The sequence below is a fragment of the Heptranchias perlo genome, chromosome 11 (assembly GCF_035084215.1).
Source record: "Heptranchias perlo isolate sHepPer1 chromosome 11, sHepPer1.hap1, whole genome shotgun sequence".
Classification (NCBI taxonomy): domain Eukaryota; kingdom Metazoa; phylum Chordata; class Chondrichthyes; order Hexanchiformes; family Hexanchidae; genus Heptranchias; species Heptranchias perlo.
The window spans coordinates 9,920,969-9,946,175 of NC_090335.1; the positions used below are offsets into that span (position 1 = coordinate 9,920,969).

Below are 25,207 nucleotides of genomic sequence, written 5' to 3' on the forward strand. Positions count from 1 at the left end.
ACTACACTGAACCATTTACCACTTTCATTGGTGTACGCTAGTCAGTTTCTTAGTCAATTAAATATATTTTAATATGTAGAAAGGTTTAAATCATGCCTACTGGTGTCTGTGCGTCTAAGAAAATGAGCTTAATTTGAAGACCCTCCTCGAATGGCCGCAATCGGAAGAAACTCGCCATCCTCGTTATTTCGATGGGGGGGCGTGGCCAGTTTTGTGGGCGGGGCCAGCTTCAGCGCAATGATTCTCGAACCACGCAAAAGATGGCGGAGACTCGAATTACGCTCGACTTAATTTATGCCCAGTGTAAATAGAACTTGCGCGATCTCTTGTGCTGGCTCGGCCGGATTGTGCTGATAAAGGCAGTGCAATCTAGCGGAAACTCTACCCCACTATCTTTAAAATCAAGACACGATCCTTTACGTCTGTTTATGTCCCCAAATGGTTCAGTCTAGTTTACAAATTTATTCTCAGACAGAAGAGGGATGGGGAAGGTATGGAGACAAACCGTTACAACCGCCACATGCAGAAAAATAGGAGGGAGACAGTCAAGGTTTTTCACTGAATGTACTGTATCCCTCGTAAAACTTCACAAATTCCACCCCCCCCCCCCCCCTTAATTGATGGCTGATGGAGGGGCTGTAGCCAGAACACCACTCTTCTAAACACACCTACGTTCAACAGTTCTTGTGGCAGTTTAGGAGGCCAGAAAGACCTCGTCTGGCCTCACAATCCCTGTAGGCTCAGCCCCAGGTTTTATCTTTCTGGACCATGGCGAGCAGTCCCATGCCTCCCTCCCCAGGACGCGGGCTAGCACAATTCTTTCTGTAAGCCACAAGAAGGTGCATTTCCCTCGCTCAATCAGCCTACAACCCCCCGCCCTCCCTCTCTCTCTACAACCTACGGTGGAGTGAAACACTAATGGAATACACACTAAATAGTAGGTGTGACATACAGCCCCTGGTGAGATCTGGGGAAACATTAAGCAATGTGTCGAGCTCCTTTTCCTGGAGGTCTACAAGATGCAAGCCCCTTCCCCAAACATACACAAACCACCTCCCAGAAGAGGAAGGCAGAGCAGCACAGGAGTGAGAAATAAGTGACCTAATTCACCATGACCACTAGTCAGTATGGGCAGTACACCTATACCCCCAGCCCAGCTAGTCAGTATGGGCAGTACACCTATACCCCCAGCCCAGCTAGTCAGTATGGGCAGTACACCTATACCCCCAGTCCAGCTAGTCAGTATGGGCAGTACACCTATACCCCCAGCCCAGCTAGTCAGTATGGGCAGTACACCTATACCCCCAGCCCAGCTAGTCAGTATGGGCAGTACACCTATACCCCCAGCCCAGCTAGTCATGGGCTGTAACCAAACAACATGTCTTGGCCCTTAAACACGTGGTAATCCCAGCCTATGCACACCCACATGCTAGCAAACCTCAGGTGCCTGCGTCCAGTGTATTCTTTCACAAGCACCATGTAAACTGCAAACAACCTCACACAATATGATGAAGCATGTAACATTCTGAGAATAAAATCATTATTTTAATAAGTAAAAAAAAAAATCTTTTAATTAATTAAATTAGTCCTCTTAATTAATTTTAAGTTCATCTGTCTATCTTGCAAAATATCTGCAACTGGAAAGATTAACTTGTCAAAAGAATTTTCTTCACTAAATGAGGGTTCAGCCATTAATGAGATGTAATGTTTTGTTTACATCTCTTGTACTAAGATTAAGCTCCTAGTGAATAGAATTTGATCAGTTCTAATGAAAACAAGAACAAATTCTATCTGGAGAAGTAATCAGAATGCCCTTCAGATAAACTGAAAGAATTTTGCATTTAAGATCATTTCCAAGATGATTTAATGAATCAAACAGGGGATGTAAAAATAGCCATGGTATTTTTAATCTGCTTTAAAGAGTGTTTTAAGAGTGTTCCAAACAAATTCCATTCAACTAAAGTCATTGGCTTGTTAGGTGTAATTTTTATTCTTTGTATTTTGAATCCAGTTATTATCCATTAGGATCTGCCTGATGGGGAAAAGCACACAACGGACCTCACCCTAAAGAATGGAGCCAACCCTCACAGGCCAGCTGACCGCTAAAATGGCCGCAGCAGCTCTTTCAGTCTGTTTGTCCGCTGGCTGTGATCTTCTTCACCAGCATTATGCTAGTGTCTATTTAAAAACATTAATTTGTTTTATTTTGAATTCATATGTTGTAAATGTTTCCATTACTTTGATGCCTTGGCAGGGTGTGTGTGGGGGGGCGTCATTTTCTGACCAGGCTGTCAGCGAGCTTTGGGAAATGTGTACAGTACCTGCCTGAATTTCCAATTCAGGTGCTTCTGAAGCTAGCAATCCTGCTCGTATCTGTCCTAATGATGCAGGTTTTGTTCATTAGCCTGAGGGAATGTACCATATAGCTATAAAACTCCCTTACTACATTAGGTGCCATCCAATTCAACATGCAATTAAACATGTTATCATATATTATACTGCTGAGCCTATTTGATGGGCTTATAGAGAAGTCTATTATTGGAGATCAGTGAAACAATAGCTGTACCTGTGTGAACTGTATAGTCAGTGTCCATAAATCTTACAAAATGCCTTCTGACTCAAAAGATGAAGTGAAAGATTTCCTACCTGAAAATCTAGTCCTGTAAGATGGGCCCATGTTCTAGAACTTGCAGCACTAGTACTTACCCACAGTACTTTAATAGAACTGAGAATGCCAACATGCAAAAGTCACTTACATCCAGTGAGGATCCCTGATAAAACGTTCTTGAATCGCTCCTTGGCGTCTTCCATTTCTTGTTCGTGTGCCGCCTTTTCACTCATCAGTCTGCGGCTGTGGCTGTTGGCGGACTGAATCATGGAATAAAAATTGTTTGCTGACCGACGTGTTACTTCCCCACGTTCAAACCAAGCCAGCAGCACCGAGATGGCTTCAGAGAACTTGTTCTCATCTGCAAGGGAACAAATACACACGAGCTGCAAACAAGAACCTGTTTAATCTGACTGGAGCACTGCTGAAAGCAAGGAAATGTGGAGAATTCAAGTGACTTCACTGTAACGAAAGAAGGAAGCATGGTGATTTAAAAAAAAAACTATATCCCACTGTTTAAATAGTTTGAACTGTGTCAAATAACCTAAGCTTTCAATAAAGATCAGTGAATTCTCCAGTAATCCACCCTAGGCCGTTGTTCTGGTTCCCATAGGTCACTTGGAGGAATCGCAAACATGATCAGCATCTACTGCACATGGGCATGTAATTGGTATTAATTGTATCCCTATGATTTATATCAATTAGTGTTAATTGGGTGGGTATCAGTTGGGAACGCTCTTGTATCCATTTATAAGAGAGCTGATCTCCGGTGTGGTGTGGGTGTAATATGGAGCTCTGTGAATAAAGGCTTGGAAGCAACTGAAGACCAGGCTCTAGTATTCTATCTTTCACCACCTGGCTATCCAATTTGTAACAATTGGAACAGAGGACTCACCACCACCATTTGGCAAACACAAAAATATGGGAAAGCATGGACCAAGTAAATGCCATTCAGCCTGGAAAGCCACTCCATTGTGAACTCTGTCCCACACCCATCATCCCCTGAAAAAGGTATTCAATGGTTTCTCCACACCCCTGAAAGGAACAGGACTCCAGGTTAACTGTCCAACCTTATAGGCTACGTGATTCATCCTCTGTTGGGTGTTTGCCCTGGCACTACTTTCCCAACGTCCCCTTGGTTCAGTAACTAGCATGTTCCACAAAACGTTCAATTATCTCTCTGTGTTATATCTTCATAATGTTAATTTGGTTCATAAGCAGATTTTCATCCAGGTGTTAATTGAAAGAGCAATAATTGCTTTTGCGGGGAGTTTATTCTACATAAAGATCTTGAGGGAAGAGGGAGCTGATCTCAAGTCTTTCATGTGGATTGTTAGTTTTACACTCATGTCTCCCTAGTGCTATATCCTGACCTCTAGAGGATCTCCCTGATATCATCCCCTGGCCACATATCTTGGAGTGATCAGAAAATGTTATAATAAACAAGATAGCCTCTTCCATATCATTTAGGAATAATGTGTTGAGCAAGAGACCTACAACAGACCTCTGCACATCTCCACTAATCAATGTCTTCTCCTCAAACCCGAGCAAGTTCCATTAATTATTATCTTTTTCTTGCTACCCAAGAAATTTCACACCAATTAGCATAATCTAGGTAGGGGGAAGGGCGTTGACATGGAACCCATTCCCACCCCTTTCTGGTGCCACTGATAAAGTACAACGGGGGAGGGGCTGGGGTGCTTCCTCCGCCCATGCTCCCTCCGTCATGGTGTCACTTTTGGAGATGGGATGCTGAGCCCTCCAGAGATCTCACCAGTCTCGCCTATTGTCTGGCCAGCAGCAGCTACGCCATACAAAGGGCCATAAGTGGGGCCCACAGTGCCACATCCAAATGGCAAATTGATCAGAGAGCGATTCATTGCGATTTGGAGTGTGGCAATTTGTTACAGGGGCACTTGCAAGTTGTAACGGGACTGTTGGACTACTTTGGACCCTGTGCTCCTCCCCCCATCACCCTAATGAAGCAGCAAGAAGCTGCTCTGAAATCCTATTGGCTCTGCGAGGCGAGTGTTGAAGAAGGTGACTGCTCTTACTATTCAAATGAGCCCAGGATTTAGGATGGGGATCAAGGCAAGGGCCACTGGACCAATGGAAGTTCAACCCCCTCCCCACCCTGCCCCCGCCCCTCCCCGCCCCCGCCCCTCTCCACCCCCTCCCTGCCCCCGCCCCTCCCCATCGCGCAATTCACAGCAAGATGGGGTTTCCAGAAAAAGAAGTTCTAGTCTTAAAACAATGTTAATTCAATTGGTGATCAGTCATTAATTCCATATACCTTAATTAATCTTACAAACCTTATACCTGAAACCTTACCAAATGCTTTCTGTAGATTATATCCACTGGACTGCTCTTGACAACAAGTATTGTTACGTCCTCAAAGAAGTCCAGTAGATTTGTGCTGCTCTGTGATCTTTCATAGAATCATACTGCATTGAAGGAGGCCATTTGGTCCATCGTGCCTGTGCTGGCTCATTGAAAGAGCTATCCAATTAGTCCCATTCCTCTGTTCTTTCCCCATAGCCCTGTAAATTTTTCTCCTTCAAGTATATATCTAATTCACTTTTGAAAGTTACTATTGAATCTGCTTCCACCACCCTTTCAGTGCATTCCAGATCATAACAACTCACTGTAAAAAATGTTTTCCTCATCTTCCCTCTGATTCTTTTGCCAATTATCTTAAGTATGTGTCCTTTGGTTACCGACCCTCCTGTCATTGGAAAAAGTTTCTCCCTTTTTACTTTATCAAAACCCTTCATAATAGTCAATTCTGACGAACATTGACATAGAATCTATCCTGTATAATGAGCCAATGTTTTCCCCATAATCAATATTAGGCTGCATGGGCAACACTCCCTATTTTCATGCTAAACACTTTTTAAAAAATATTGGGACGATATATCCGTCAGTTCTCAGGTACAGTTTCTATATTTATCGAGTTCCTGAAATTAAACCAATCCTTTCTCATTTCCTGACGGTTTATGCCCTGCCTACATGTAGGGGCAAATTTTGTAGAGATGCACTCATTAACATTTAACATCAGAAAATCAACAGTGCAGCAAATTGTGAGCTCCATAGTCCGTCATAATAATACCCTTTGCTTGAGACCATATATGGTAAAGAGGATATGTATTTGAACAGGACAAAGTATTTGGTGGGACACAGTATTTGAATAGGACGCAATATTTGATGGGACAAAATATTTGACTAGGAAAAAAGCATTGAATAGAACAAAGTATTTGATGGGACAAAGTATTTGAATAGGACAAAGTATTTGATGGGACAAAGTATTTGAATAGGACAAAGTATTTAATGGGACAAAATATTTGATGGAAGAAAGTATTTGATGGGACAAAGAATTTGACTGGACAATGTATTTGAACAGGAAAAAGTATTTGATGGGACAAAGTATTTGATGGGAAAAAGTATTTGAATAGAGCAAAGACTTTGATGGGACAATGTATTTGAATAGGACGCAATATTTGACAGGACAAAGTATTTGGATAGGACAAAGTTTTGATGAGGACACAGTATTTGATGGGACTAAGTTTTTGACTCAGACAAAGTTTTTGATGGGACAAAGTATTTGAATAGGACCAAGTAATTGTTAGGACAAAGCATTTGAATAGGACAAAATATTTGAAGGGATAAAGTATTTGACTAGGATAAAGTGTTTGATGGGACAAAGTATTTGAATAGGACACAGTATTTGATGGGAGAAAGTATTTGATGGGACAAAGTATTTGATGGGAGAAAGTATTTGATGGGAGAAAGTATTTGATGGGAGAAAGTATTTGATGGGACAAAGTATTTGATGGGAGAAAGTATTTGATGGGAGAAAGTATTTGATGGGAGAAAGTATTTGACGAGAGAAAGTATTTGATGGGAGAAAGTATTTGATGGGAGAAAGTATTTGACGAGAGAAAGTATTTGATGGGAGAAAGTATTTGATGGGAGAAAGTATTTGATGGGAGAAAGTATTTGATGGGACAATGTATTTGATGGGAGAAGGTATGTGATGGGAGAAAGTATTTGATGGGAGAAAGTATTTGACGAGAGAAAGTATTTGATGGGAGAAAGTATTTGATGGGAGAAAGTATTTGACGAGAGAAAGTATTTAATGGGACAAAGTATTTGATGGGAGAAGGTATTTGATGGGAGAAAGTATTTGATGGGAGAAAGTATTTGACGAGAGAAAGTATTTGATGGGAGAAAGTATTTGATGGGAGAAAGTATTTGACGAGAGAAAGTATTTGATGGGAGAAAGTATTTGATGAGAGAAAGTATTTGATGGGAGAAAGTATTTGATGCGAGAAAGTATTTGACGAGAGAAAGTATTTGATGGGACAAAGTATTTGACGGGAGAAAGTATTTGACGAGAGAAAGTATTTAATGGGACAAAGTATTAGACGGGAGAAAGTATTTGACGGGCGAAAGTATTTTACGAGAGAAAGTATTTGATGGGAGAAAGTATTTGATGGGAGAAAGTATTTGATGGGAGAAAGTTATTGATGGGAGAAAGTATTTGATGGGAGAAAGTATTTGATGGGACAAAGTATTTGATGGGACAAAGTATTTGAATAGAACAAAGTTTTGACTGAACAAAGTATTTGAATCGGACAAAATATTTGTGAGGAACAAGTATTTGATGGGAAAAATTATTTGAATAGGACAAAGTATTTGAGGGGACAAAGTATTTGATGGGAGAACGTATTTGAGGGGACAAAGTATTTGAGGGGACAAAGTATTTGATGGGAGAAAGTATTTGAGGGGACAAAGTATTTGAGGGGCCAAAGTATTTGAGGGGACAAAGTATTTGAGGGGACAAAGTATTTGAGGGGACAAAGTATTTGATAGGTCAAAGTATTTGAGGGGACAAAGTATTTGATGGGAGAACGTATTTGATGGGAGAAAGTATTTGATTTGGACAAAGTATTTGAGGGTACAAAGTATTTGATGGGAAAAAGTATTTGAGGGTACAAAGAATTTGATGGGACAAAGTATTTGAATAGGACACAGTATTTGATGGGAGAAAGTATTTGATGGGAGAAAGTATTTGATGGGAGAAAGTATTTGATGGGAGAAAGTATTTGATGGGAGAAAGTATTTGATGGGAGAAAGTATTTGATGGGAGAAAGTATTTGATGCGACAAAGTATTTGATGGGAGAAAGTATTTGATGGGACAAAGTATTTGATGGGAAACAGTATTTGATGAGAGAAAGTATTTGATGAGAGAAAGTATTTGATGGGACAAAGTATTTGATGGGAGAAAGTATTTGATGGGACAAAGTATTTGATGGGAGAAAGTATTTGATGGGAGAAAGTATTTGACGAGAGAAAGTATTTGATGGGAGAAAGTATTTGATGGGAGAAAGTATTTGATGGGAGAAAGTATTTGATGGGAGAAAGTATTTGATGGGAGAAAGTATTTGATGGGACAAAGTATTTGACGAGAGAAAGTATTTGATGGGACAAAGTATTTGAATAGAACAAAGTTTTGACTGAACAAAGTATTTGAATCGGACAAAATATTTGTTAGGAACAAGTATTTGATGGGGAAAATTATTTGAATAGGACAAAGTATTTGAGGGGACAAAGTATTTGATATGACAAAGTATTTGAGGGGACAAAGTATTTGATGGGAGAAAGTATTTGAGGGGACAAAGTATTTGAGGGGACAAAGTATTTGAGGGGACAAAGTATTTGAGGGGACAAAGTATTTGATGGGAGAAAGTATTTGATGGGAGAAAGTATTTGAGGGGAGAAAGTATTTGATGGGAGAAAGTATTTGAGGGGAGAAAGTATTTGATGGGAGAAAGTATTTGAGGGGAGAAAGTATTTGATGGGAGAAAGTATTTGATGGGAGAAAGTATTTGATGGGAGAAAGTATTTGAGGGGAGAAAGTATTTGATGGGAGAAAGTATTTGATTAGGACAAAGTATTTGATGGGACAAAGTATTTGATGGGACAAAGTATTTGATGGGACAAAGTATTTGAATAGAACAAAGTTTTGACTGAACAAAGTATTTGAATCGGACAAAATATTAGTTAGGAACAAGTATTTGATGGGGAAAATTATTTGAATAGGACAAAGTATTTGAGGGGACAAAGTATTTGATAAGACAAAGTATTTGAGGGGACAAAGTATTTGATGGGAGAAAGTATTTGAGGGGACAAAGTATTTGAGGGGACAAAGTATTTGATGGGAGAAAGTATTTGATTAGGACAAAGTATTTGATGGGACAAAGTATTTGATGGGACAAAGTATTTGATGGGAGAAAGTATTTGAGGGGAGAAAGTATTTGATGGGAGAAAGTATTTGATTAGGACAAAGTATTTGATGGGACAAAGTATTTGATGGGACAAAGTATTTGATTAGGACAAAGTATTTGAGGGTACAAAGTATTTGATGGGACAAAGTATTTGAGGGTACAAAGAATTTGATGGGACAAAGTATTTGAATAGGACACAGTATTTGATGGGAGAAAGTATTTGATGGGAGAAAGTATTTGATGGGAGAAAGTATTTGATGGGACAAAGTATTTGATGGGACAAAGTATTTGAATAGAACAACGTTTTGAGTGAACAAAGTATTTGAATCGGACAAAATATTTGTTAGGAACAAGTATTTGATGGGGAAAATTATTTGAATAGGACAAAGTATTTGAGGGGACAAAGTATTTGATAGGACAAAGTATTTGAGGGGACAAAGTATTTGATGGGAGAAAGTATTTGAGGGGACAAAGTATTTGAGGGGACAAAGTATTTGAGGGGACAAAGTATTTGATGGGAGAAAGTATTTGAGGGGACAAAGTATTTGAGGGGACAAAGTATTTGAGGGGACAAAGTATTTGATGGGAGAAAGTATTTGATTAGGACAAAGTATTTGATGGGAGAAAGTATTTGATGGGACAAAGTATTTGATTAGGACAAAGTATTTGAGGGTACAAAGTATTTGATGGGACAAAGTATTTGAGGGTACAAAGAATTTGATGGGACAAAGTATTTGATGGGACAAAGTAATTGAGGGGACAAAGTATTTGAGGGGACAAAGTATTTGAGGGGACAAAGTATTTCAGGGGAAAAAGTATTTGATGGGAAAAAGTATTTGATGGGAGAAAGTATTTGATGGGAGAAAGTATTTGACGAGAGAAAGTATTTGATGGGAAAAAGTATTTGAGGGGACAAAGTATTTGAGGGGACAAAGTATTTGAGGGGACAAAGTATTTGATTAGGACAAAGTATTTGAGGGTACAAAGTATTTGATGGGACAAAGTATTTGAGGGTACAAAGAATTTGATGGGACAAAGTATTTGAATAGGACACAGTATTTGATGGGAGAAAGTATTTGATGGGAGAAAGTATTTGATGGGAGAAAGTATTTGATGGGAGAAAGTATTTGATGGGAGAAAGTATTTGATGCGACAAAGTATTTGATGGGAGAAAGTATTTGACGAGAGAAAGTATTTGATGGGAATCAGTATTTGATGGGAGAAAGTATTTGATGGGAGAAAGTATTTGATGAGAGAAAGTATTTGATGGGACAAAGTATTTGACGAGAGAAAGTATTTGATGGGACAAAGTATTTGATGGGAGAAAGTATTTGATGGGACAAAGTATTTGATGGGGAAAATTATTTGAATAGGACAAAGTATTTGAGGGGACAAAGTATTTGATAAGACAAAGTATTTGAGGGGACAAAGTATTTGATGGGAGAAAGTATTTGAGGGGACAAAGTATTTGAGGGGACAAAGTATTTGAGGGGACAAAGTATTTGATGGGAGAAAGTATTTCTGGTGAGAAAGTATTTGATGGGAGAAAGTATTTGATTAGGACAAAGTATTTGATGGGACAAAGTATTTGATGGGACAAAGTATTTGATTAGGACAAAGTATTTGAGGGTACAAAGTATTTGATGGGACAAAGTATTTGAATAGGACAAAGTATTTGATGGGAGAAAGTATTTGATGGGAGAAAGTATTTGATGGGAGAAAGTATTTGATGCGACAAAGTATTTGATGGGACAAAGTATTTGATGGGACAAAGTATTTGATGGGAGACAGTATTTGATGGGAGAAAGTATTTGATGGGAGAAAGTATTTGATGGGAGAAAGTATTTGATGCGACAAAGTATTTGATGGGACAAAGTATTTGATGGGACAAAGTATTTGATGGGAGAAAGTATTTGACGAGAGAAAGTATTTGATGGGACAAAGTATTTGATGGGAGAAAGTATTTGATGGGACAAAGTATTTGACGGGAGAAAGTATTTGATGGGAGAAAGTATTTGATGGGACAAAGTATTTGACGGGAGAAAGTATTTGAGGGGACAAAGTATTTGATGGGAGAAAGTATTTGAGGGGAGAAAGTATTTGATGGGAGAAAGTATTTGATTAGGACAAAGTATTTGATGGGACAAAGTATTTGATGGGACAAAGTATTTGATGGGACAAAGTATTTGAATAGAACAAAGTTTTGACTGAACAAAGTATTTGAATCGGACAAAATATTAGTTAGGAACAAGTATTTGATGGGGAAAATTATTTGAATAGGACAAAGTATTTGAGGGGACAAAGTATTTGATGGGAGAAAGTATTTGAGGGGACAAAGTATTTGAGGGGACAAAGTATTTGATGGGAGAAAGTATTTGATTAGGACAAAGTATTTGATGGGACAAAGTATTTGATGGGACAAAGTATTTGATGGGAGAAAGTATTTGAGGGGAGAAAGTATTTGATGGGAGAAAGTATTTGATTAGGACAAAGTATTTGATGGGACAAAGTATTTGATGGGACAAAGTATTTGATTAGGACAAAGTATTTGAGGGTACAAAGTATTTGATGGGACAAAGTATTTGAGGGTACAAAGAATTTGATGGGACAAAGTATTTGAATAGGACACAGTATTTGATGGGAGAAAGTATTTGATGGGAGAAAGTATTTGATGGGAGAAAGTATTTGATGGGACAAAGTATTTGATGGGACAAAGTATTTGAATAGAACAACGTTTTGAGTGAACAAAGTATTTGAATCGGACAAAATATTTGTTAGGAACAAGTATTTGATGGGGAAAATTATTTGAATAGGACAAAGTATTTGAGGGGACAAAGTATTTGAGGGGACAAAGTATTTGAGGGGACAAAGTATTTGAGGGGACAAAGTATTTCATGGGAGAAAGTATTTGAGGGGACAAAGTATTTGAGGGGACAAAGTATTTGATGGGAGAAAGTATTTGATTAGGACAAAGTATTTGATGGGAGAAAGTATTTGATGGGACAAAGTATTTGATTAGGACAAAGTATTTGAGGGTACAAAGTATTTGATGGGACAAAGTATTTGAGGGTACAAAGAATTTGATGGGACAAAGTATTTGATGGGACAAAGTAATTGAGGGGACAAAGTATTTGAGGGGACAAAGTATTTGAGGGGACAAAGTATTTCAGGGGAAAAAGTATTTGATGGGAAAAAGTATTTGATGGGAGAAAGTATTTGATGGGAGAAAGTATTTGACGAGAGAAAGTATTTGATGGGAAAAAGTATTTGAGGGGACAAAGTATTTGAGGGGACAAAGTATTTGAGGGGACAAAGTATTTGAGGGGACAAAGTATTTGAGGGGACAAAGTATTTGATGGGACAAAGTATTTGAGGGTACAAAGAATTTGATGGGACAAAGTATTTGAATAGGACACAGTATTTGATGGGAGAAAGTATTTGATGGGAGAAAGTATTTGATGGGAGAAAGTATTTGATGGGAGAAAGTATTTGATGGGAGAAAGTATTTGATGCGACAAAGTATTTGATGGGAGAAAGTATTTGACGAGAGAAAGTATTTGATGGGAATCAGTATTTGATGGGAGAAAGTATTTGATGGGAGAAAGTATTTGATGGGAGAAAGTATTTGATGGGAGAAAGTATTTGATGGGACAAAGTATTTGATGGGAGAAAGTATTTGATGGGACAAAGTATTTGATGGGAGAAAGTATTTGATGGGACAAAGTATTTGATGGGACAAAGTATTTGATGGGACAAAGTATTTGATGGGAGAAAGTATTTGATGAGAGAAAGTATTTGATGGGAGAAAGTATTTGATGGGACAAAGTATTTGATGGGAGAAAGTATTTGATGGGACAAAGTATTTGATGGGAGAAAGTATTTGATGGGACAAAGTATTTGATGGGACAAAGTATTTGATGGGGAAAATTATTTGAATAGGACAAAGTATTTGAGGGGACAAAGTATTTGATAAGACAAAGTATTTGAGGGGACAAAGTATTTGATGGGAGAAAGTATTTGAGGGGACAAAGTATTTGAGGGGACAAAGTATTTGATGGGAGAAAGTATTTGAGGGGAGAAAGTATTTGATGGGAGAAAGTATTTGATTAGGACAAAGTATTTGATGGGACAAAGTATTTGATGGGACAATGTATTTGATTAGGACAAAGTATTTGAGGGGACAAAGTATTTGATGGGACAAAGTATTTGAATAGGACAAAGTATTTGATGGGAGAAAGTATTTGATGGGAGAAAGTATTTGATGGGAGAAAGTATTTGATGGGAGAAAGTATTTGATGCGACAAAGTATTTGATGGGACAAAGTATTTGATGGGACAAAGTATTTGATGGGAGAAAGTATTTGACGAGAGAAAGTATTTGATGGGACAAAGTATTTGATGGGAGAAAGTATTTGATGGGACAAAGTATTTGACGGGAGAAAGTATTTGATGGGAGAAAGTATTTGATGGGACAAAGTATTTGACGGGAGAAAGTATTTGATGGGACAAAGTATTTGATGGGAGAAAGTATTTGATGGGAGAAAGTATTTGATGCGACAAAGTATTTGATGGGACAAAGTATTTGATGGGAGAAAGTATTTGATGGGAGAAAGTATTTGATGCGACAAAGTATTTGATGGGACAAAGTATTTGATGGGACAAAGTATTTGATGGGACAAAGTATTTGATGGGAGAAAGTATTTGATGCGACAAAGTATTTGATGGGACAAAGTATTTGATGGGACAAAGTATTTGATGGGAGAAAGTATTTGACGAGAGAAAGTATTTGATGGGACAAAGTATTTGATGGGAGAAAGTATTTGATGGGACAAAGTATTTGACGGGAGAAAGTATTTGATGGGAGAAAGTATTTGATGGGACAAAGTATTTGACGGGAGAAAGTATTTGATGGGACAAAGTATTTGATGGGAGAAAGTATTTGATGGGAGAAAGTATTTGATGGGACAAAGTATTTGATGGGACAAAGTATTTGAATAGAACAACGTTTTGACTGAACAAAGTATTTGAATCGGACAAAATATTTGTTAGGAACAAGTATTTGATGGGGAAAATTATTTGAATAGGACAAAGTATTTGAGGGGACAAAGTATTTGATAGGACAAAGTATTTGAGGGGACAAAGTATTTGATGGGAGAAAGTATTTGAGGGGACAAAGTATTTGAGGGGACAAAGTATTTGATGGGACAAAGTATTTGATGGGAGAAAGTATTTGATGCGACAAAGTATTTGATGGGACAAAGTATTTGATGGGACAAAGTATTTGATGGGAGAAAGTATTTGACGAGAGAAAGTATTTGATGGGACAAAGTATTTGATGGGAGAAAGTATTTGATGGGACAAAGTATTTGACGGGAGAAAGTATTTGATGGGAGAAAGTATTTGATGGGACAAAGTATTTGACGGGAGAAAGTATTTGATGGGACAAAGTATTTGACGGGAGAAAGTATTTGATGGGAGAAAGTATTTGATGGGACAAAGTATTTGACGGGAGAAAGTATTTGATGGGACAAAGTATTTGATGGGAGAAAGTATTTGATGGGACAAAGTATTTGACGGGAGAAAGTATTTGATGGGACAAAGTATTTGATGGGAGAAAGTATTTGACGAGAGAAAGTATTTGATGGGACAAAGTATTTGATGGGAGAAAGTATTTGATGGGACAAAGTATTTGACGGGAGAAAGTATTTGATGGGAGAAAGTATTTGATGGGACAAAGTATTTGACGGGAGAAAGTATTTGATGGGACAAAGTATTTGATGGGAGAAAGTATTTGATGGGACAAAGTATTTGACTGGACAAAGTATTTGAGGGGACAAAGTATTTGAGGGGACAAAGTATTTGACTGGACAAAGTATTTGAGGGGACAAAGTATTTGAGGGGACAAAGTATTTGAGGGGACAAAATATTTGACTGGACAAAGTATTTGAGGGGACAAAGTATTTGAGGGGACAAAGTATTTGAGGGGACAAAGTATTTGACTGGACAAAGTATTTGAGGGGACAAAGTATTTGAGGGGACAAAGTATTTGACTGGACAAAGTATTTGAGGGGACAAAGTATTTGACTGGACAAAGTATTTGAGGGGACAAAGTATTTGAGGGGACAAAGTATTTGAGGGGACAAAGTATTTGACTGGACAAAGTATTTGAGGGGACAAAGTATTTGAGGGGACAAAGTATTTGAGGGGAAAAAGTATTTGAGGGGACAAAGTATTTGACTGGACAAAGTATTTGAGGGGACAAAGTATTTGACTGGACAAAGTATTTGAGGGGACAAAGTATTTGAGGGGACAAAGTATTTGATGGGAGAAAGTATTTGATTAGGACAAAGTATTTGATGGGAGAAAGTATTTGATGGGACAAAGTATTTGATTAGGACAAAGTATTTGAGGGTACAAAGTATTTGATGGGACAAAGTATTTGAGGGGACAAAGAATTTGATGGGACAAAGTATTTGATGGGAGAAAGTATTTGATGGGACAAAGTAATTGAGGGGACAAAGTATTTGAGGGGACAAAGTATTTGAGGGGACAAAGTATTTCAGGGGAAAAAGTATTTGACTGGACAAAGTATTTGAGGGGAAAAAGTATTTGACTGGACAAAGTATTTGAGGGGACAAAGTATTTGACTGGACAAAGTATTTGAGGGGACAAAGTATTTGACGGGACAAAGTATTTGAGGGGAAAAAGTATTTGACTGGACAAAGTATTTGAGGGGACAAAGTATTTGAGGGGACAAAATATTTGACTGGACAAAGTATTTGAGGGGACAAAGTATTTGAGGGGACAAAGTATTTGACTGGACAAAGTATTTGAGGGGACAAAGTATTTGAGGGGACAAAGTATTTGACTGGACAAAGTATTTGAGGGGACAAAGTATTTGACTGGACAAAGTATTTGAGGGGACAAAGTATTTGAGGGGACAAAATATTTGAGGGGAAAAAGTATTTGACTGGACAAAGTATTTGAGGGGACAAAGTATTTGACTGGACAAAGTATTTGAGGGGACAAAGTATTTGACGGGACAAAGTATTTGAGGGGACAAAGTATTTGACTGGACAAAGTATTTGAGGGGACAAAGTATTTGAGGGGACAAAGTATTTGAGGGGACAAAGTATTTTAGGGGACAAAGTATTTGAGGGGACAAAGTATTTGAGGGGACAATATATTTGATGGGAGAAAGTATTTGAGGGGACAAAGTATTTGAGGGGACAAAGTATTTGAGGGGACAAAGTATTTGAGGGGACAAAGTATTTGAGGGGACAAAATATTTGATGGGAGAAAGTATTTGAGGGGACAAAGTATTTGAGGGGACAAAGTATTTGAGGGGACAAAGTATTTGAGGGGACAAAGTATTTGAGGGGACAAAGTATTTGACTGGACAAAGTATTTGACGGGACAAAGTATTTGAGGGGACAAAGTATTTGAGGGGACAAAGTATTTGACTGGACAATGTATTTGAGGGGACAAAGTAATTGACTGGACAAAGTATTTGAGGGGACAAAGTATTTGAGGGGACAAAATATTTGAGGGGACAAAGTATTTGAGGGGACAAAGTATTTGAGGGGACAAAGTATTTGAGGGGACAAAGTATTTGACTGGACAAAGTATTTGATGGGACAAAGTATTTGACTGGACAAAGTATTTGAGGGGACAAAGTATTTGAGGGGACAAAGTATTTGACTGGACAAAGTATTTGAGGGGACAAAGTATTTGAGGGGACAAAGTATTTGAGGGGAAAAAGTATTTGAGGGGACAAAGTATTTGACTGGACAAAGTATTTGAGGGGACAAAGTATTTGACTGGACAAAGTATTTGAGGGGACAAAGTATTTGACTGGACAAAGTATTTGAGGGGACAAAGTATTTGAGGGGACAAAGTATTTGACTGGACAAAGTATTTGAGGGGACAAAGTATTTGAGGGGACAAAGTATTTGATGGGAGAAAGTATTTGATTAGGACAAAGTATTTGATGGGAGAAAGTATTTGATGGGACAAAGTATTTGATTAGGACAAAGTATTTGAGGGGACAAAGAATTTGATGGGACAAAGTATTTGATGGGAGAAAGTATTTGATGGGACAAAGTAATTGAGGGGACAAAGTATTTGAGGGGACAAAGTATTTGAGGGGACAAAGTATTTGAGTGGAAAAAGTATTTGACTGGACAAAGTATTTGAGGGGAAAAAGTATTTGACTGGACAAAGTATTTGAGGGGACAAAGTATTTGACGGGACAAAGTATTTGAGGGGAAAAAGTATTTGACTGGACAAAGTATTTGAGGGGACAAAGTATTTGAGGGGACAAAATATTTGACTGGACAAAGTATTTGAGGGGACAAAGTATTTGAGGGGACAAAGTATTTGACTGGACAAAGTATTTGAGGGGACAAAGTATTTGAGGGGATAAAGTATTTGAGGGGACAAAGTATTTGACTGGACAAAGTATTTGAGGGGACAAAGTATTTGACTGGACAAAGTATTTGAGGGGACAAAGTATTTGAGGGGACAAAATATTTGAGGGGAAAAAGTATTTGACTGGACAAAGTATTTGAGGGGACAAAGTATTTGACTGGACAAAGTATTTGAGGGGACAAAGTATTTGACGGGACAAAGTATTTGAGGGGACAAAGTATTTGACTGGACAAAGTATTTGAGGGGACAAAGTATTTGAGTGGACAAAGTATTTGAGGGGACAAAGTATTTTAGGGGACAAAATATTTGATGGGAGAAAGTATTTGAGGGGACAAAGTATTTGAGGGGACAAAGTATTTGACTGGACAAAGTATTTGAGGGGACAAAGTATTTGAGGGGACAAAGTATTTGAGGGGACAATATATTTGATGGGAGAAAGTATTTGAGGGGACAAAGTATTTGAGGGGACAAAGTATTTAAGGGGACAAAGTATTTGAGGGGACAAAGTATTTGAGGGGACAAAATATTTGATGGGAGAAAGTATTTGAGGGGACAAAGTATTTGAGGGGACAAAGTATTTGAGGGGACAAAGTATTTGACTGGACAAAGTATTTGACGGGACAAAGTATTTGAGGGGACAAAGTATTTGAGGGGACAAAGTATTTGACTGGACAATGTATTTGAGGGGACAAAGTATTTGACTGGACAAAGTATTTGAGGGGACAAAGTATTTGAGGGGACAAAATATTTGAGGGGACAAAGTATTTGAGGGGACAAAGTATTTGAGGGGACAAAGTATTTGAGGGGACAAAGTATTTGACTGGACAAAGTATTTGATGGGACAATGTATTTGACTGGACAAAGTATTTGATGGGACAAAGTATCTCAATGTATTTGAGCTTTTGGATGAGACGAAGAATCTGAATGGGACAAAGATGCTTGTATCAAGGCATTTTGGCCTCATTTTAAAGGTCCATTGCTCCAGTGGATTTTACTGGAGCAAAGAGCAAGAAGACGCAATGGAGCAGCACAGGGGCAAGGCTGCTCCAAGATTCAGTGACGCTGCACTTCAGCTGCTATTGGCCAGGATGAGGAGGAGGAGGGAACTATTTTACCCGGCTGACGGGAGGAAGTGCCCTGCCTCTGCCACCAAGAAGGTCTGGCTCGAGGTGGCAGAGGAGGTCACCAGCAGCAGCAACATCTCCCGCACCTGGATCCAGTGCAGGAAGCGTTTCAATTATCTAACTGGGTCAGCAAAAGTGAGTACACTTACTGATTCTCCTACATTCTGTGTTCCATCAATCCCCCCTCCCCACCCCCAAACTCATTCTGCACTGACAACACTACTCCATCACATCACTCCTCACACCCACTTAAGGCTCATCCTCAACTTACCTTCACTTCCTCAGCACTTCCTCAACTCCCCACCATTCACCCCACCACTACCACTCAACCCAATCCTCATCCAATGACATGTCTCTGTCTCATACTCACCCTCTGATGCATCTCTTTCACGGTCAGCCTCACCCAAACCAATGCATTCATCGGTTGGCCACTTCACCATCACTCACTCACACGTCTGTACTTTCTCCCCTTCTAGGAGAAGAGAGCCCAGAATGCAAGGGAGAGGGTGAGGACTGGAGGGGGGGCCACAAAGATAATGGTCCTCACAGACACAGAGCAGGAGGCCCTGCAGATCAGCCGTACCCTCGAGTGCCTGTCCGTCAGGGATGGCGAGACTGGCACCCCACAAAAGTCTGGTGACACAACTTTAACATTCACCACACACAACATGAATTGATGTTAACAATGCTTGGCACGTTGAACATTTCAGTATGCTCATCGCAACATTACATATCTGTGATGATGCTTAATATTGCATTCTGTTCTCTTACAGGCCCTTCGACAGGCAGTGACAGCAGAGGGCGATTTCTCAGAGGACCTGCCAGCCTGTCAGGGGGCACCGTCACATCTTGGCGAGCCATCCATCAGCGCAGATACTAGTCCTCAGTTAGTTGGGTTGGCACCTGGTGAGTTACCACACACAAGTGAGCACAAGCAGACACTGGTGGCAGGGGCAGCTGTGGAGAGTCCGAGTCGGTGGGAGCACTCCTCTCCAGTCTCTGCTTAGCTGGACACAGATGCTGAACCCTGGGGGGCCACCCTTAAAAGGAGAATGATTGAGGGACAGCAGCACATTTGCAAGGTATTGGAACAGGTGCCACGCACACTCTCCACAAAATCGCAGAGGATGGAGGAATGAGTGGAATGGTGGCACAGTTACAGGAGGGGATCTCTGAGATAGTGTCACAGGTACGTGAGCAACTGTCTGAGATAGTGTCGCAGGTAACTGGGGGAATGTCTGAGATAGTGTCGCAGGTAATAAGGGGAATGTCTGAGACAGTGTCACAGGTAATAAGGGGAATGTCTGAGATAGTGTCACAGGTAACTGGGGGAATGTCTGAGATAGTGTCGCAGGTAACTGGGGGATGTCTGAGACAGTGTCGCAGGTAACTGGGGGAATGTCTGAGATAGTGTCGCAGGTAACTGGGAGAATGTCTGAGACAGTGTCACAGGTAACTGGGGGAATGTCTGAGATAGTGTCGCAGGTAACTGGGAGAATGTCTGAGACAGTGTCACAGGTAATAAGGGGAATGTCTGAGATAGTGTCGCAGGTAACTGGGAGAATGTCTGAGATAGTGTCGCAGGTAACTGGGGGAATGTCTGAGACAGTGTCGCAGGTAACTGGGGAATGTCTGAGATAGTGTCACAGGTAACTGGGGGAATGTCTGAGATAGTGTCGCAGGTAACTGGGGGAATATCTGAGACAGTGTCGCAGGTAACTGGGGGAATGTCTGAGATAGTGTCACAGGTAACTGGGGGAATGTCTGAGATAGTGTCACAGGTAACTGGGGATTGTCTGAGATGGTGTCACAGGTAACTGGGGAAATGTCTGAGATAGTGTCACAGGTAACTGGGGGAATGTCTGAGATAGTGTCGCAGGTAACTGGGGGAATGTCTGAGATAGTGTCGCAGGTAACTGGGGGAATGTCTGAGAAAGTGTCACAGGTAACTGGGGAAATGTCTGAGACAGTGTCACAGGTAACTGGGGAAATGTCTGAGATAGTGTCGCAGGTAACTGGGGGAATGTCTGAGAAAGTGTCACAGGTAACTGGGGGAATGTCTGAGAAAGTGTCGCAGGTAACTGGGGAAATGTCTGAGATAGTGTCACAGGTAACTGGGGGAATGTCTGAGATAGTGTCGCAGGTAACTTGGGAAATGTCTGAGATAGTGTCGCAGGTAACTGGGGGAATGTCTGAGAAAGTGTCACAGGTAACTGGGGGAATGTCTGAGAAAGTGTCGCAGGTAACTGGGGAAATGTCTGAGACAGTGTCACAGGTAACTGGGGGAATGTCTGAGATAGTGTCACAGGTAACTGGGGGAATGTCTGAGAAAGTGTCGCAGGTAACTGGGGGAATGTCTGAGATAGTGTCACAGGTAACTGGGGAAATGTCTGAGACAGTGTCACAGGTAACTGGGGAAATGTCTGAGACAGTGTCACAGGTAACTGGGGAAATGTCTGAGATAGTGTCGCAGGTAACTGGGGGAATGTCTGAGAAAGTGTCGCAGGTAACTGGGGAAATGTCTGAGATAGTGTCACAGGTAACTGGGGGAATGTCTGAGATAGTGTCGCAGGTAACTGGGGGAATGTCTGAGAAAGTGTCACAGGTAACTGGGGGAATGTCTGAGAAAGTGTCGCAGGTAACTGGGGAAATGTCTGAGACAGTGTCACAGGTAACTGGGGGAATGTCTGAGATAGTGTCACAGGTAACTGGGGGAATGTCTGAGAAAGTGTCGCAGGTAACTGGGGGAATGTCTGAGATAGTGTCACAGGTAACTGGGGAAATGTCTGAGACAGTGTCACAGGTAACTGGGGAAATGTCTGAGACAGTGTCACAGGTAACTGGGGGAATGTCTGAGACAGTGTCACAGGTAACTGGGGGAGTGTCTGAGATAGTGTCGCAGGTAACTGGGGGAATGTCTGAGATAGTGTCACAGGTAACTGGGGGAGTGTCTGAGATAGTGTCGCAGGTAACTGGGGGAATGTCTGAGATAGTGTCACAGGTAACTGGGGGAATGTCTGAGATAGTGTCGCAGGTAACTGGGGGAATGTCTGAGATAGTGTCGCAGGTAACTGGGGGAATGTCGGAGATAGTGTCGCAGGTAACTGGGGGAATGTCTGAGATAGTGTCGCAGGTAACTGGGGGAATGTCTGAGATAGTGTCACAGGTAACTGGGGGAGTGTCTGAGATAGTGTCGCAGGTAACTGGGGGAATGTCTGAGATAGTGTCACAGGTAACTGGGGGAATGTCTGAGATAGTGTCACAGGTAACTGGGGGAATGTCTGAGATAGTGTCGCAGGTAACTGGGGGAATGTCTGAGATAGTGTCGCAGGTAACAGGGGAATGTCTGAGATAATGTCGCAGGTAACTGGGGGAATGTCTGAGACAGTGTCGCAGGTAACAGGGGAATGTCTGAGATAATGTCGCAGGTAACTGGGGGAATGTCTGAGACAGTGTCGCAGGTAACTGGGGGAATGTCTGAGACAGTGTCGCAGGTAACTGGGGGAATGTCTGAGATAGTGTCGCAGGTAACTGGGGGAATGTCTGAGATAGTGTCGCAGGTAACTGGGGGAATGTCTGAGAAAGTGTCACAGGTAACTGGGGAAATGTCTGAGACAGTGTCACAGGTAACTGGGGAAATGTCTGAGATAGTGTCGCAGGTAACTGGGGGAATGTCTGAGAAAGTGTCGCAGGTAACTGGGGGAATGTCTGAGAAAGTGTCGCAGGTAACTGGGGAAATGTCTGAGATAGTGTCACAGGTAACTGGGGGAATGTCTGAGATAGTGTCGCAGGTAACTTGGGAAATGTCTGAGATAGTGTCGCAGGTAACTGGGGGAATGTCTGAGAAAGTGTCACAGGTAACTGGGGGAATGTCTGAGAAAGTGTCGCAGGTAACTGGGGAAATGTCTGAGACAGTGTCACAGGTAACTGGGGGAATGTCTGAGATAGTGTCACAGGTAACTGGGGGAATGTCTGAGAAAGTGTCGCAGGTAACTGGGGGAATGTCTGAGATAGTGTCACAGGTAACTGGGGAAATGTCTGAGACAGTGTCACAGGTAACTGGGGAAATGTCTGAGACAGTGTCACAGGTAACTGGGGAAATGTCTGAGATAGTGTCGCAGGTAACTGGGGGAATGTCTGAGAAAGTGTCGCAGGTAACTGGGGAAATGTCTGAGATAGTGTCACAGGTAACTGGGGGAATGTCTGAGATAGTGTCGCAGGTAACTGGGGGAATGTCTGAGAAAGTGTCACAGGTAACTGGGGGAATGTCTGAGAAAGTGTCGCAGGTAACTGGGGAAATGTCTGAGACAGTGTCACAGGTAACTGGGGGAATGTCTGAGATAGTGTCACAGGTAACTGGGGGAATGTCTGAGAAAGTGTCGCAGGTAACTGGGGGAATGTCTGAGATAGTGTCACAGGTAACTGGGGAAATGTCTGAGACAGTGTCACAGGTAACTGGGGAAATGTCTGAGATAGTGTCACAGGTAACTGGGGGAATGTCTGAGACAGTGTCACAGGTAACTGGGGGAGTGTCTGAGATAGTGTCGCAGGTAACTGGGGGAATGTCTGAGATAGTGTCACAGGTAACTGGGGGAGTGTCTGAGATAGTGTCGCAGGTAACTGGGGGAATGTCTGAGATAGTGTCACAGGTAACTGGGGGAATGTCTGAGATAGTGTCGCAGGTAACTGGGGGAATGTCTGAGATAGTGTCGCAGGTAACTGGGGGAATGTCGGAGATAGTGTCGCAGGTAACTGGGGGAATGTCTGAGATAGTGTCGCAGGTAACTGGGGGAATGTCTGAGATAGTGTCACAGGTAACTGGGGGAGTGTCTGAGATAGTGTCGCAGGTAACTGGGGGAATGTCTGAGATAGTGTCACAGGTAACTGGGGGAATGTCTGAGATAGTGTCACAGGTAACTGGGGGAATGTCTGAGATAGTGTCGCAGGTAACTGGGGGAATGTCTGAGATAGTGTCGCAGGTAACAGGGGAATGTCTGAGATAATGTCGCAGGTAACTGGGGGAATGTCTGAGACAGTGTCGCAGGTAACAGGGGAATGTCTGAGATAATGTCGCAGGTAACTGGGGGAATGTCTGAGACAGTGTCGCAGGTAACTGGGGGAATGTCTGAGACAGTGTCGCAGGTAACTGGGGGAATGTCTGAGACAGTGTCGCAGGTAACTGGGGGAATGTCTGAGATAGTGTCGCAGGTAACTGGGGGAATGTCTGACACAGTGTCACAGGTAACTGGGGGAATGTCTGAGACAGTGTCGCAGGTAACTGGGGGAATGTCTGAGACAGTGTCGCAGGTAACTGGGGGAATGTCTGAGATAGTGTCGCAGGTAACTGGGGGAATGTCTGACACAGTGTCACAGGTAACTGGGGGAATGTCTGAGATAGTGTCACAGGTAACTGGGGGAATGTCTGAGATAGTGTCACAGGTAACAGGGGAACGTCTGAGATAATGTCGCAGGTAACTGGGGAATGTCTGAGACAGTGTCGCAGGTAAGTGTGGAAATGTCTGAGAAAGTGTCGCAGGTAACTGGGGGAATGTCTGAGACAGTGTCGCAGGTAAGTGTGGAAATGTCTGAGAAAGTGTCGCAGGTAACTGGGGAAATGTCTGAGAAAGTGTCGCAGGTAACTGGGGGAATGTCTGAGATAGTGTCACAGGTAACTGGGGGAATGTCTGAGACAGTGTCACAGGTAACTGGGGGAATGTCTGAGATACTGTCACAGGTAACTGGGGGAATGTCTGAGAAAGTGTCACAGGTAACTCGGGAATGTCTGAGATAGTGTCACAGGTAACTGGGGGAATGTCTGAGATAATGTCACAGGTAACTGGGGAAATGTCTGAGATAGTGTCGCAGGTAACTGGGGGAATGTCTGAGATAGTGTCGCAGGTAACAGGGGAATGTCTGAGATAATGTCGCAGGTAACTGGGGAATGTCTGAGATAGTGTCGCAGTTAACTGGGGAATGTCTGAGACAGTGTTGCAGGTAAGTGTGGAAATGTCTGAGAAAGTGTCGCAGGTAACTGGGGGAATGTCTGAGACAGTGTCGCAGGTAAGTGTGGAAATGTCTGAGAAAGTGTCGCAGGTAACTGGGGGAATGTCTGAGATAGTGTCGCAGGTAACTGGGGGAATGTCTGAGATAGTGTCACAGGTAACTGGGGGAATGTCTGACACAGTGTCACAGGTAACTGGGGGAATGTCTGAGATAGTGTCACAGGTAACTGGGGAATGTCTGAGATAGTGTCACAGGTAACAGGGGAACGTCTGAGATAATGTCGCAGGTAACTGGGGAATGTCTGAGACAGTGTCGCAGGTAAGTGTGGAAATGTCTGAGAAAGTGTCGCAGGTAACTGGGGGAATGTCTGAGACAGTGTCGCAGGTAAGTGTGGAAATGTCTGAGAAAGTGTCGCAGGTAACTGGGGAAATGTCTGAGAAAGTGTCGCAGGGAACTGGGGGAATGTCTGAGATAGTGTCACAGGTAACTGGGGGAATGTCTGAGACAGTGTCACAGGTAACTGGGGGAATGTCTGAGATACTGTCACAGGTAACTGGGGGAATGTCTGAGAAAGTGTCACAGGTAACTCGGGAATGTCTGAGATAGTGTCACAGGTAACTGGGGGAATGTCTGAGATAATGTCACAGGTAACTGGGGAAATGTCTGAGATAGTGTCGCAGGTAACTGGGGGAATGTCTGAGATAGTGTCGCAGGTAACAGGGGAATGTCTGAGATAATGTCGCAGGTAACTGGGG

At 41.6% G+C, this 25,207-nt stretch overlaps 1 protein-coding gene across 3 annotated transcripts in view; it reads right to left on the reverse strand.

Moving 5' to 3' along the window:
* The window catches only part of enox1 (ecto-NOX disulfide-thiol exchanger 1), a 393,944-nt gene that overhangs the window by 285,216 nt on the left and 83,521 nt on the right, over positions 1-25,207 (reverse strand). For all 3 annotated transcript variants that reach the window (XM_067992518.1, XM_067992517.1, XM_067992519.1), the window contains exon 6: positions 2,757-2,969. In XM_067992518.1, coding sequence (XP_067848619.1) covers positions 2,757-2,969 — 213 coding nt within the window. The remainder of the gene's footprint in view (positions 1-2,756; positions 2,970-25,207) is intronic.